This window comes from Macadamia integrifolia, chromosome 6 (assembly GCF_013358625.1).
Source record: "Macadamia integrifolia cultivar HAES 741 chromosome 6, SCU_Mint_v3, whole genome shotgun sequence".
Classification (NCBI taxonomy): Eukaryota; Viridiplantae; Streptophyta; class Magnoliopsida; order Proteales; family Proteaceae; genus Macadamia; species Macadamia integrifolia.
Window position 1 is genome coordinate 40,386,532 of NC_056562.1, and position 13,244 is coordinate 40,399,775.

The 13,244-nt window shown below is 39.1% G+C and overlaps 1 protein-coding gene across 1 annotated transcript; it reads right to left on the reverse strand.

Moving 5' to 3' along the window:
- Nucleotides 1-9,431: 9,431 nt before the first annotated feature.
- Nucleotides 9,432-10,061, reverse strand: LOC122082302. Its single transcript, XM_042649761.1, has one exon. The coding sequence runs from the start codon at nucleotides 10,059-10,061 to the stop codon at nucleotides 9,432-9,434; it is 630 nt and encodes a 209-aa protein (XP_042505695.1).
- Nucleotides 10,062-13,244: the final 3,183 nt, after the last annotated feature.

A 13,244-nucleotide genomic window follows, 5' to 3' on the forward strand; every position in this document is an offset into this window, starting at 1 on the left:
GCTAACAAACTCCACCTTCGGCATGGCCATCAGCAGAGAAAGAAAGCATCACCCTAGGAGAATCTAAAGCTATGCCTGCCCAGGATATCATTTTCTACATAATCAGCAACGTGTCTTGGGAAAGACACCGAGAATTCTGAGGTCCCAGATTTTGAAGCCTTTTTTGCCAGAAAATCTGCAATTGGATTTCTCTCTCTCTCTCTCTCTCTCTCTCTCTCTCTCTCTCTCTCTCTCTCTCTCTCTCTCTCTCTCTCTCTCTCTGTTTGATTTGCTCTTTTCTTCAAGGTAATTCTCCTCAACTTATGTTAAATCTTCATGGAATGAGGTTTTGGGTTATAAATTTGTCTATGAGGTATCATAGTTTTATCAATTATGTTTCCTTTGGGAGTTTTAGTGTTGGGTTTATATATGCAGTCGTTTCTTTACTTCTTTCTACAGAAGTCTCAGTGCTCTTACTTTGGGAATCCTGGAAATAATTAATGTTTACTGTGTGCTCTTTAATCTGGGACATGTTAGTACCTACGTTACTTCATTAACCTGAGCCCGGATCCTCTCCATCCAGCTGTACCTTCCAAACCCATCTCACACCATCATGGGGTGTGGGGAGAGATTGAATTCTATGCAGCTATGTTCACCTAGAAGTACATGCAAGGATCTAACACTTGTCCCACTTTCAGCCATTTAATTATAGGGTAAAGAAGGGTATATATGAAAGCAAAAGGAATAGGTGCTGAATTTTCACATGTACGTACAAGCGTGAGATGGGGTTGAAGGGTACAGTGGGATGGAAAGTATCCAAATTCCTTCAACCTACCATAGTGAAGCCGATTTAATAGTAAAGCTGTCTAATACTAGCTGCATTTTATGTTCATGCTTGATTTTTCTTTTTCTTGAATGTGCATGCTTGATTACACTCCTCATATATCAAGAATCCGTTCTATAAAACTTAAGCTCTAAGATATCACTACCCAGGCACCATTTTCTAGTTTTGAAATGCTTGTCGTACATATGGTGTGCATGCAGTTATAAACTATTGGTTCTAAACTTGTTCTCGAGCTTTAGAGTGTTCGTAGCTTTCAAAGCCTGCTTTTATCTACCTTTTATAAAATCTCGAAAGCCAAAACCCTAAATTTCCTCTTGTTTTTTTAGCATCAACTTTTCTCTGTTAATTTTGTTCCCTTTATGTTAAAACATGCTTCATTAGGAAGTGCCTTTTAGGAAGTTTTCTGGTGTACAAAGGAAAATTTTAGTTTCTTGCATTCTAAGAACTTTCGAGTAAACCGTCAGGGTAAAGCTACTGTACGCATCCAAAAGCGCTTCCTTGAATGTCAATATGATACCTTCATTCTAGAAACAGTGGTACCGTTGGGTCCTTTTGGTTTCCAAAACATACCATTGCCAAAGCCGCAAGAGGTGAATGAATTGCAAAGCCTCCTGGAGAATACCAAAGCTGAATCGGCAAAAAAGAATAATGAGCTTACTGAGTTGAAAAGCCTCTTGGAGAATACCAAAGCCGAATTGGCAAAGAAGAATGATGAGTTTACTAAATGCAAAGCCTCCTAAAGAATATCAAGGCTGAATCGGCGAAGAAGAATGATGAGCTTACTGAATTGCAAATCCTCCTAGAGAATGCCAAGGCTGAAATGGTAAAGAAGAATGATGCGCTTAATGAATTGATGAGGCAGAAGACTGATCAAGATTGGAATCATGAACAATTCCGACTGACTATGATCGCGATCAATAACTCAATGAAGAGAGTGCTCACTGAATATGGCCTTGAACCACCAGCCAGCGGAGATCAAGAATTAGTGTTGAGGTTTCTCGAGATGTTACGTGATCTGATTCTTCACAAAGAATTCAGTGACACTTTCGTAGTAGCCGCAAACATGATACTAGGCTCGATGGCAAGCATATTTGAGAAACACACTGGCTTAAGCATTGGCATGGAAACAAGGAATACTACTCCTAGTACTCGAGCCTGTCTCATTAAGAGTCTATGTACCTTAAGAGACTTTGTGGTAGATTCCTACTTCTTTATTGATGGCAGGGTTATAGTGAAGGATTTCTGTCTGATGAACGAGGATGACCTCCTAGTTATCTTCGGGATTCTGCAGCAGATGTGGCTGAGCTCAAAAAGAAGGAGAGGTGTGAAATCAATCAATAACATCAATACAAAGTCCTTCTTCTACGGGTATTTTAACATTCCAACGGTGGGGATGTTCAAGGGTGTTTTGACAAGAGTTCATGTTACCTTGCCAGATGAGATCATGGTGAAACTTCAAGTAGGCAAACATTGTAACGCCCCCAAATCCGGGTAAGTTATGGATGCAGACCCTCGCCGGCCACCGTTAAATAACGGCATAATCTTACAATTCTTTTACCCAAACACATATGCACAGCGAAAACTAATCTGAAAACATATCAAAATTTCTACAGTGGAAGCTAAGTCATCATACTTATAACTTCATTACACATTAACAGTCTTAATATGTCTATATCTGTCAAATACATTAAACGTATTGTAATCTATTGTAAAGTTATTACAACATTATTTCAAAAAGTCTGGCAAAGTCTGGAATAGTTATATTTTCAGATTATTCCTTGGAGGAAGGAAAATCAGCACCTTTATCACCAAATACACATTGTGCACAACGACATGACACATGTTCTGGCTCTGTAAAATAGTTATATATCATGGGGTAAGTTCAACTAGCTTAGTGAGGAAAACACAATAATATCATAAAGTAAAACATGCATGACTAAAAAAACATCATACAAATCATGTGCTACTTTTGTCAATGCATAAATCTGAAAATATAATATATCTGATCATACATATACTGACATGCATGGCATTGAAAATCAAATAATTATCAACCTCAACATTATCTTATTTCCTCTTTAACCTATCTTTTCTTTCTTACTCTTTTTCTTATTCTTTTACCTTTACTTGCTTACTTTTGGGTAGGATGTTTTCCCTCAATGCCTCGCTCTTGTCTTGGTCTTGAGCTCAAAGGATCTGGGTCGTGTCTTGAAAATTCATTCCATAAGCTCCTCTCTCAACGCCTCGCCCTTTTCTTGCTCTTTAGCTCAAAGGATCTGGGTCGTGTCTTGAGAGTGTATCTTTAATCTTTTCTTTTATTTTTTTATTCCTTACTGTCTTGCTTACCAACTTCGGCATCCAGTTGTCACCGTCAATTTCAACATTTGGGTGGAGCGGGATATTGATGGAGCTTTTGTTGGTCCTCCCCTGACTGTCCCATACCAGCAGGGAGGGCATCAAAAGACCCCATTATCCTTCCCAGTTCCTCTGTTGGAAAGGACTTTGACAACTTTTAGCTTCGGTCCATTTAACGCCTTAATTTTATCTTATGTCTATCATGCCTCACATTTATAAAGAAAATCATGAAAACAATATTTGATACATATAAAAATATAAAACAGATCTTAGAGGCAATGACATACATATATATACTGTAAATGGCAAAACATGCAAGGATATGGCCGAATTCCCCTCACCTGTAGATGATGTCCAAAAATTACTGTGAGAACCACTTTTTGCTAACGTTCTTTGGCAATTGTATCACCTACATAAGAATTTATTACTTCAAACTTAATGACTCAAGTATGTAATCACTCCTAAACTTAAGCTTTCACTTTGTTATATATGATACCGACTGCAGGACTTGATCCTTTTACTTTAAACTCACCATCCAATCAAATCATATACTTAGGCTTTTACATAGGTTTCTTAATCTCTGATTGATGTGGGAGCATCTCTAAATTGCCTAACGACCCGAGCTAGGTCCACAAGACTATGCCAAAGGACTGAAGTGGAAAATAGTAATTGCAGTCCTCTATTTTTGGGTAACTTTCGTGTCAAACCTGAACCAATTCCGAATGAATTAGTATCCATACCCTATATCACTAGAAAGGTCTATGAGTCTAGTTTCTTACAAAAAAGATGGAACGTCATTTGCTATTTTATAAAAGAAGTTATAGCCGTTTTGGTAAAGTGCGTTTGGGCTGACTGCGTACTCTTGGAATTCGAGAATTCCTCTAATGATCGAACGTTCATATTACACAGAAGTCCATGGTACGTAATCAACAAATATTGACTAAGATAGTGGGTAGTTAACTTATTAGATCATGGTCCACTATGTTCTCTAATGATTATGATAAATCCATACTAGTAGTTTTAGTAGGACTTTAATAGGGCCATGCTACACAATCATTTCATATATACGTAGCCATAAACTTCCCCTTTCTTTTGTTTCTTTTTCTTTACTCTTTACCATCGGAGCTGGTCTCGTAGAAGACTTTTAGTATAATCAAATCAGCTTTAGTGTCCTGGTTCCATGTATATTTCAATTTTCTTAAAGTAGGTTCCTCTTTTGAACTCATCCAGACAATGCTCTTTTAAAAGTTAAATAACAGTGGGATTCCAACTATAGTTCCTTCCAATCTTTTTCATAATTATAATAAACAAAGCTGATTTAAAAATACCAAAATAGGGGAGGAGAAGCCAAAACCTCAGCTGGACAGTAGCAAACCGTGAGGTTGGGCTGCAACTTGGCCTTGGCAGCTGCTTCCTCTCCCAACTCACTTCTCTCTCTCTCTCTCTCTCCTTCTCTTTCTTTTAAAACTCATGTAACCATGGAAGAACTAAGGTTTGAAAAGCTAAAAACCTCACCTCCACTTCCTCTTTCTTTTCTCAAATTTCAATTGAGAAGCTCTTCGTCCATCAAAATCGTTGGAGTCCTTCTCTCCTCCTCCTTTCCTCCACTTTCTTTACCTGAATTTGAGAAAATCACAGCCACCCCAATAGTCCATCTCCCTTTTAACTCTCTTCTTTCCTTTCCCTTCTTTTCTTTCCTTTCTTTCTTATTGAAAGATTTGTATGCACACCCTCCCTTTACAAACAAACCTCTACTATCCCTTTCCCTTTCTCTCTCCACCTATCCCTTTCTCATGTCCATATCTCTCTCTCTCTCTCCATCCATCACTCTCACACATGTCCCTCCATCTCTCTCTCTCTCTCTCTCTCTCTCCCTTAGTACGTGAGCATTCCTCCCCCTTTCTCTTCTCTTATCTTCTTCTTTTCTTGATTTTCTTCTTTGTCTCTTAGCTAACAAATGAGGAAGGTGAGTTAATGGTGAAAGGATTGGTAGGTCCCACCCACATTTATCTCACTCTTCCTCTCCTTTTTTTCTCCACCAACAATAGACAAGCCCCCCCCCCTTTTGTGCAATGAAATTAATATTTATATATTATATTACTCCCTTTTGTGCAATGTCATACATACATGTCATCCCATCCCCAAAAGTCTCTCATCTTTAACTCCCCTTTGTCTTTTTTTGTCCTATTTTCAAACTATTCCAACTACTATCTTGTTTGTTCCCGTTAATGACATTGATATCTATAATTACATATAAAACTTATATATATATATATATATATTACCATCACAAACATGTAAATTGGAAATAGGGAGGGGTATTACACAATGGTTTGGATTAGGTCCCTAAGCTGAATCACATAAGATTTTTCCAAAAGAAAATCGAAAACCCATATAAATTGGAAATAGGGAGGGGTATTACATTCCTCACCCCTTATAAAAATTTCTTCCTCGAAATTTGTACGTACCGCAATTGTCAAAAAGATGTGGGTAATTAGACTGCATGTCCTCTTCTCACTCCCATGATACCTCTTGAATTGTGTGATTCTTCCAAAGCACCTTCACATAAGAGATCGTCCGATTACGAAGTACTTGTCGTTTACTTTCCAAAATCTGTATAGGTACTTCTTCGTAGGACAAATCCTCCTTTAACTGTAGAGGTTCATATCCTAGCACATGGGAAGGGTCTGCTACATACTTTTTGAGCATAGATACATGAAATACGTTGTGCATACTAGATAAGGCAGGTGGTAATGCAACTCGATAAGCCACTTTCCCAATCCTATCTAGGATTTCAAATGGTCCCACATATCTAGGGCTCAACTTGCCCTTTTTCCCAAACCTCATGACTCCCTTCATAGGTGACACCCAGAGAAATATCATATCTCCCACCTCGAATTCTAGAGTCTTCCTTCTGTTATCTGTACAGCTTTTCTGTCGACTCTGGGCTGTCTTGATCCTCTTCTGAATCAACTCGACCTTATCACAGGTCCTTTGTAAAATCTCTGGTGCTAACAATCTCCTTTCTTCTACCTCATCCCAACATATTGGAGATCTACACTTCCTACTATAGAGAGCCTCATATGGTGCCATACCAATGGTGGCCTGATAACTGTTGTTATATACAAACTCCACCAATGGTAGGTGATCTAACCAGTTGCCCTTGAGGTCTATAGTGCAAGCCCTCAACATATCTTATAAAATTTGAAAGGTCTTCTCTGTTTGTCCATCTGTCTGCGGATGAAAAGTTGTACTAAAGTCAAGTTGAGTGCCCATGGCTTTCTGCAAACTTTGCCAAAAACGTGAAGTGAACCTATGATCTCTGTCTGACACTATAGTAACTGGCACTCCATGTAACCTGATTATCTCATCTGTATACAACTGGGCCAATTTGTCTAATGAATAATTCATCTTAATAGGTAGGAAATGAGCAGACTTGGTCAGCCTATCAATAATGACCCATATAGCCTCATGCCCTCTGGAAGTTCTCGGCAATGCTGTAACAAAATCCATAGATATTTGCTCCCACTTCCACTCAAGACTGGGTAAAGGCTGCAAGAGTCCTGATGGCCTTTGATGCTCTGCCTTCACTTGCTGACATGTTAGGCATCTTTGTATGTACTCTGCAATCTCTCTCTTCATGTTGTTCCACCAATAAACCTCCCTAAGATAGCGATACATCTTGGTACCACCTGGATGTATTGCGTAGGGTGAGGAGTGTGCCTCACTTAGGATAAGCTATTTCACGTCGGTGTCATTTGGCACACATAACCTACCTCGGAATCTCAAAGTCCCATCAATGGACACGGAAAAATTTGGCTTCTTGCCCTCTTGAACTTCCTTCCTAATTCTCTCTAAGGACATATCATTCCCTTGCGCAAACTTGATCCTATCAATCAATGTTGGTTGTACTATCAAAGCTGCCATCAAGGATGTGGTATTTTTCTCTATAATCTCTAGGTCAAGACTCCGTATATCCTCTAGTAGGTGTGGCTGACTAGTTAGAAGTGCTGCTGAAATCCCCTGAGGCTTCCTACTCAATGCGTCAGCTACCACATTTGCCTTGCCTGGGTGGTAGCTAATGGTATAGTCATAGTCTTTCATCAAGTCTTTCATCAATTCCAACCACCTTCTTTGCCTCATATTTAATTCCTTTTGTGTGAAGATTTATTTTAGACTTTTGTGGTCAGTGAAGATCTCACACTTCTCCCCATATAGGTAGTGCCTCCAAATCTTCAAGGCATGCACCACTGCTACAAGCTCTAGATCGTGTGTTGGATAGTTCTGCTCATACGGCTTCAACTGTCGAGAGGCATAAGCTACTGCCTTCCTGTGCTGCATGAGTACACAACCAAGTCCTTTTCTAGATGCATCACTGTAGATCACTAACCCTTCTGAACTCGAAGGTAAGGTCAATATTGGTGCACTGGTCAGCTTCCATTTTAGTTCCTTGAAGCTCCCTTCACATTCCTTAGTCCAATTGAACTGAAAACTCTTCTTTGTCAGCTTAGACAAGGGAAGGGCAATGCTGGAGAATCCCTCCACAAATCTTCAATAGTATCCGGCCAGTCCTAGAAAACTCTGGACCTCTGTAACACTGGTTGGTCCAATTCATCACAGCCTCAATTTTATTGGGATCGACTGAAATGCCATCTTCAGATATTACGTGGCCTAAAAATTTCACCTGGTCTAACCAGAAATCACATTTACTGAGCTTGGCGAACAACTAGTGCTCCTTCAATCTTTGAAGCACTATCCTCAAATGTTCCTCATGTTCCTCCTCACTCTTTGAGTAAACCAAGATGTCATCAATGAACACTATAACGAACTGATCTAGGAACTCATGGAAGACTCGGTTCATCATGTCCATAAATGCTGCTGGTGCATTAGTTAATCCAAACGACATAACTAAGAACTCATAGTGTCCATATTGGGTTCTAAAAGCAATCTTGGGGATATCATCTTTCCTAATCTTCAACTGATGATACCCTGACCTAAGGTCAATCTTGGAAAAGACCTTTGCCCCTTGCAACTGGTCAAACATGTCATCTATCCTTGGCAACGGATACTTGTTTTTTATGGTGACCTTGTTCAACTCTCTGTAGTCAATGCATAATCTCATTGACCCATCTTTCTTTTTAACAAATAATACAGGTGCTCCCCAAGGGGATGAACTAGGTCTAATAAACCCCTTGTTCAGAAGTTCCTGTAGCTACTTCTTCAACTCCTTCAATTCTGTTGGTGCCATTCTGTATGGTGCCTTAGAGATTGGGGTTGTGCCCGGCACTAGCTCAATACAGAACTCTATCTCTCTGTCAGGCGGTAAGACAACTAGGTCATCAGGAAACACGTCTGGAAAATCTCTAGCAACCTCTATGTCTACCAAAGGAGGTCCTTGTACCCTTATATCTATAATATTGGCAAGGTAGCCTTGGCACCCCTGGTGGATCAATCGCCTAGCCTGGATGGCTGATATTTATAGGAGCAATGATACACCCAACTTAACTCCGGAATACTTGAACTCTTCCTCATATTTTCGTCTAAAAACCACTTCTTTCTCAAAACAGTGAATACAGGTATGGTAGGTGGTCAACCAATCCATGCCCAATATCACATCAAAATCTTTCATCTCTAGTAGAACCAGATTTGCTGCTAGCTTTCTACCCTCAATTTGTATAATACAAGTCTCATACACCATGTCTGTTAATATCATAGCACCTGATGGAGTAGCTACACACAGCTGGTGATTCATGATTGTGGGGAGTACACATATCATTGTAGCAAAAGAGTGTGAGATAAAGGAATATGTGGACCCTGAGTCAAATAATATATATGCAAACTGCTCTGCAATGCTTAACATACTTGACATGCATCATAATAATTATCGTATTGTAAGTATAATCTATATGAGATTCTACTAATTTAATCATAGTAAACAAGGGCTTTAGTGCAGGGGTACCTGACACCACTGATGGTGAAGTCTCTGCATCCTTTGCAGTCATGGAAAAGACCCTTCCTTGAGCTCTAGGCTTCTGGTCACTGTGGGTACTATGAACACTCTGCGATCCCTGTCCTGTCTATTTGGTCTGCTCCATTTGCTGGCCCTGGAAAGTCTGGCGATCCTGGAGTGGCTGGTAGAACTGGCTGAACTGGCGCTGCTGTCCACCCTGATTGCCCTAATCATGCAATCCCTAGCCATATGCCCATGCAATCCACATCTAAAACAAACATTAACCCCAAGTAAGCACCGACCTCAATGTGACTTCCCACACTTGGGATAAACAACCATAGAAGCTTGTTGGTCATCTTTAGATCTCTGTTGTTTTTGGGAATGAGTAGATCGAGCATCAAATGGAGCTTGTGGACGTTTCCCATGACTTCTATCCTCAATAGGAGGTGATCCTGTACCACACCCAGCAAACATCCTAGCCCGTTCGAGCATATCTTTGTAGGTAGATAATTTCAAAATGATAATGCTATCCTGGATGTGGGGACTTAACCCCCTCTCAAACTGTCGAGCCTTACGTTCATCTGTATCCACGACATGAGGAGCAAATATCGAAAGCTCCTGAAATTTTTGAACATACTCAGATAATGGGTTAGAACCCTGCTTCAGTTGAAGAAGCTCACATTCCTTCTTCTGCCACAAATCAATTGGAAAGTATTGGTCCAAAAAGGCACCTATGAATCTAACCCAAGTCAATAGTTGTGGACCTTCCTCAAGAGTATGACGGGTAGAATTCCACCAATATGCTGCCTCACCCCTCAACATAAAGGTAGCACAAGCCACCTTCTGTAGGTCTGTGATATCAAGTAGCTCAAATATCATCTCCACTTCCTTTATCCAAGTCGGAGGTCGAATGGGATCTGATCCAATGCCCATAAACTCTGAGGGTCCTAACCTTTTGAATTGCTCCAAATACTAGCAGCCTGTTGTGCTACCCCAGGGTCTACACCAGGAGCATCTTGAACTGGGATAGTCTGACGTGCTCCTCCTCTCCTTCTTGGTGGCATTTTGCTGGCAACCACAATAAGAAGAACTTATTAGCTAGCTGCCAACATAACTTCGACAATCTCTTGATTGTAAATTATATCTATCATACTTGAACAATAATCATATACTTAGTTGTTATATCATTACCAATTCTATAATATTAATAACTCTTAGTTCTACTTCACAATTAAAATCCCCAAGTGAAATATGTCTTCTATAACTTATATTCTGTTTTACTCCATAGATAACTATGAATTAAATGACCTAGGTCTAAACTTCCCAAATCCGTTGTCCAATAATTCCTAAAAACTTGCTCTGATACCATACTGTAACGCCCCCAAATCTAGGTAAGATATGGGTGCAGGCCCTCGCGGGCCACCATTAAATAACTGCATAATCTTACAATTCTTTTACCCAAACACATATACACAGCGAAAACTAATCTGAAAACATATCAAAATTTCTACAGCGGAAGCTAAGTTGTCATACTTATAACTTCATTACACATTAACAGTCTTAATATGTCTATATCTATCAAATACATTAAACATACTGTAATCCATTGTAAAGTTAATACAACATTCTTTCAAAAAGTCTAGCAAAGTCTGGAATAGTTATATCTTCAGATTATTCCTTGGAAGAAGGAAAATCTACACCTCTATCACCAAATACACATTGTGCACAACGACATGGCACAAGTTCTGGCTCTGTAAAATAGTTATATACCATGGGGTAAGTTCAACTAGCTTAGTGAGGAAAACACAATCATATCATGAAGTAAAACATGCATGACTAAAAAAAATCATACAAATCACGTGCTACTTTTGTCAATGCATAAATCTGAAAATATAATATATCTGATCATACATATACTGACATGCATGGCATTCAAAATCAAATAATAATCAACCTCAACATTATCCTTTTTCCTCTTTAACCTATCTTTTCTTTCTTACTGTTTTTCTTATTCTTTTACCTTTACTTGCTTACTTTTGGGTAGGATGTTTTCCATCAATGCCTCGCCCTTGTCTTTCTCTTGAGATCAAAGGATCTGGATCATGTCTTGAGCATTCATCCCACAAGCTCCTCTCTCAACGCCTCGCCCTTTTCTTGCTCTTTAGCTCAAAGGATCTGGGTCGTGTCTTGAGAGTGTATCTTTAATCTTTTCTTTTATTTTTTTATTCTTTGATGTCTTGCTTACCAACTTCGGCACCCAGTTGTCATTGTCAATTTCAACATTTGGGTGGAGCGGGATATTGATGGAGCCTTTGTTGGTCCTCCCCTGACTGTCCCATACCAGCAGGGTGGGCATCAAAAGACCCCATTATCCTTCCTAGTTCCTCTGTTGGAAAGGACTTTGAGAACTTTTAGCTTCGGTCCATTTGACGCCTTAATTTTATCTTATGTCTATCATGCCTCACACTCATAAAGAAAATCATGAAAACAATATTTGATACATATAAAAATATAAAACAGATCTTAGAGGCAATGACATACATATATATACTGTAAATGGCAAAACATGCAAGGATATGGCCGAATTTCCCTCGCCTATAGATAATGTCCAAAAATTACTGTGAGAACCACTTTTTGCTAACGTTCTCTGGCAATTGTATCACCTACATAAGAATTTATTACTTCAAACTTAATAATTCAAGTATGTAATCACTCCTAAACTTAAGCTTTCACTTTTTTATATATGATACTGACTGCAAGACTTGATCCTTTTACTTTAAACTCACCATCCAACCAAATCATATACTTAGGCTTTTACATAGGTTTCTTAATCTCCAATTGATGTAGGAGCATTTTTAAATGGCCTAACGACCCGAACTAGGTCCACAAGACTATGCCAAAGGACTGAAGCTGAAAATAGTAATTGCAGTCCTCTGTTTTTGGGTAAATTTCGCGTCAAACCTGAACCAATTTCGAAGGAACTAGTATCCGTGCCCTATATGGATAGAAATATCTATGAGTCTATTTTCTTACAAAAAAGATGGAACGTCATTTACTATTTTATAAAAGAAGTTATGTCCGTTTTGGTAAAGTGCTTCTGGGCTGACTGCGTACTCTTGGAATTCAAGAATTCCTCTAATGATCGAACTTTCATAATACACAGCAGTCCATGGTACGTAATCAACTCTTAATAGTACTTTAATCAATAAATATTGACTAAGATAGTGGGTAGTTAACTTATTTGATCATGGTCCACTATGTTCTCTAATGATTATGACAAATCCGTATTAGTAGCCTTAGTAGGACTTTAGTAGGGTCATGTTACACAATCATTTCATATATACGTAGTCATAAACTTTCCATTTATTTTGTTTCCTTTCCTTTACTCTTTACCATTGGATCTGATCTCTTAGAATACTTCCAATATAATCAAATCAGCCTTAGTGTCCTAGGTTCCATGTATATTTCAATTTCCTTAAAGTAGGTTCCTCTTATGAATTCATTCAGACAATGCCCTTTTAAAGTTTAAATAACAGTGGGATTCCAACTATAGCTACTTCAAATCTTTTTCATAATTATACTAAACAAAGTTGATTTAAAAATACCAAAATAGGGGAGGACAAGCCAAGACCTCAGCTGGACAGTAGTAAGCCGTGAGGTTGGGCTGCAACTTGGCCTTGGCAACAGCTTCCTCTCCCAACTCACTTCTCTCTCTCTCCTTCTCTTTCATTTAAAACTCATATAACCATGGAAGAACTAAAGTTTGAAAAGCTAAAAACCTCACCTCCACTTCCTCTTTCTTTTCTCAAATTTCAATTGTGAAGCTCTTCTTTCACCAAAATCATTGGAGTCCTTCTCTCCTCCTCCTTCCTCCACTTTCTTTACCTGAATTTGAGAAAATCACAGCCACCCCAGTAGTCCATCTCCCTCTTAACTCTCTTCTTTCCTTTCCCTTCTTTTCTTTCCTTTCTTTCTTATTGAAAGATTTGTATACACATCCTCCCTTTACAAACAAACCCCTACTCTCCCTTTCCCTTTCTCTCTCCACCTATCCCTTTCTCATGTCCATCTCTCTCTCTCTCTCTCTCTCTCTCTCTCTCTCTCTCTCTCAAGAAG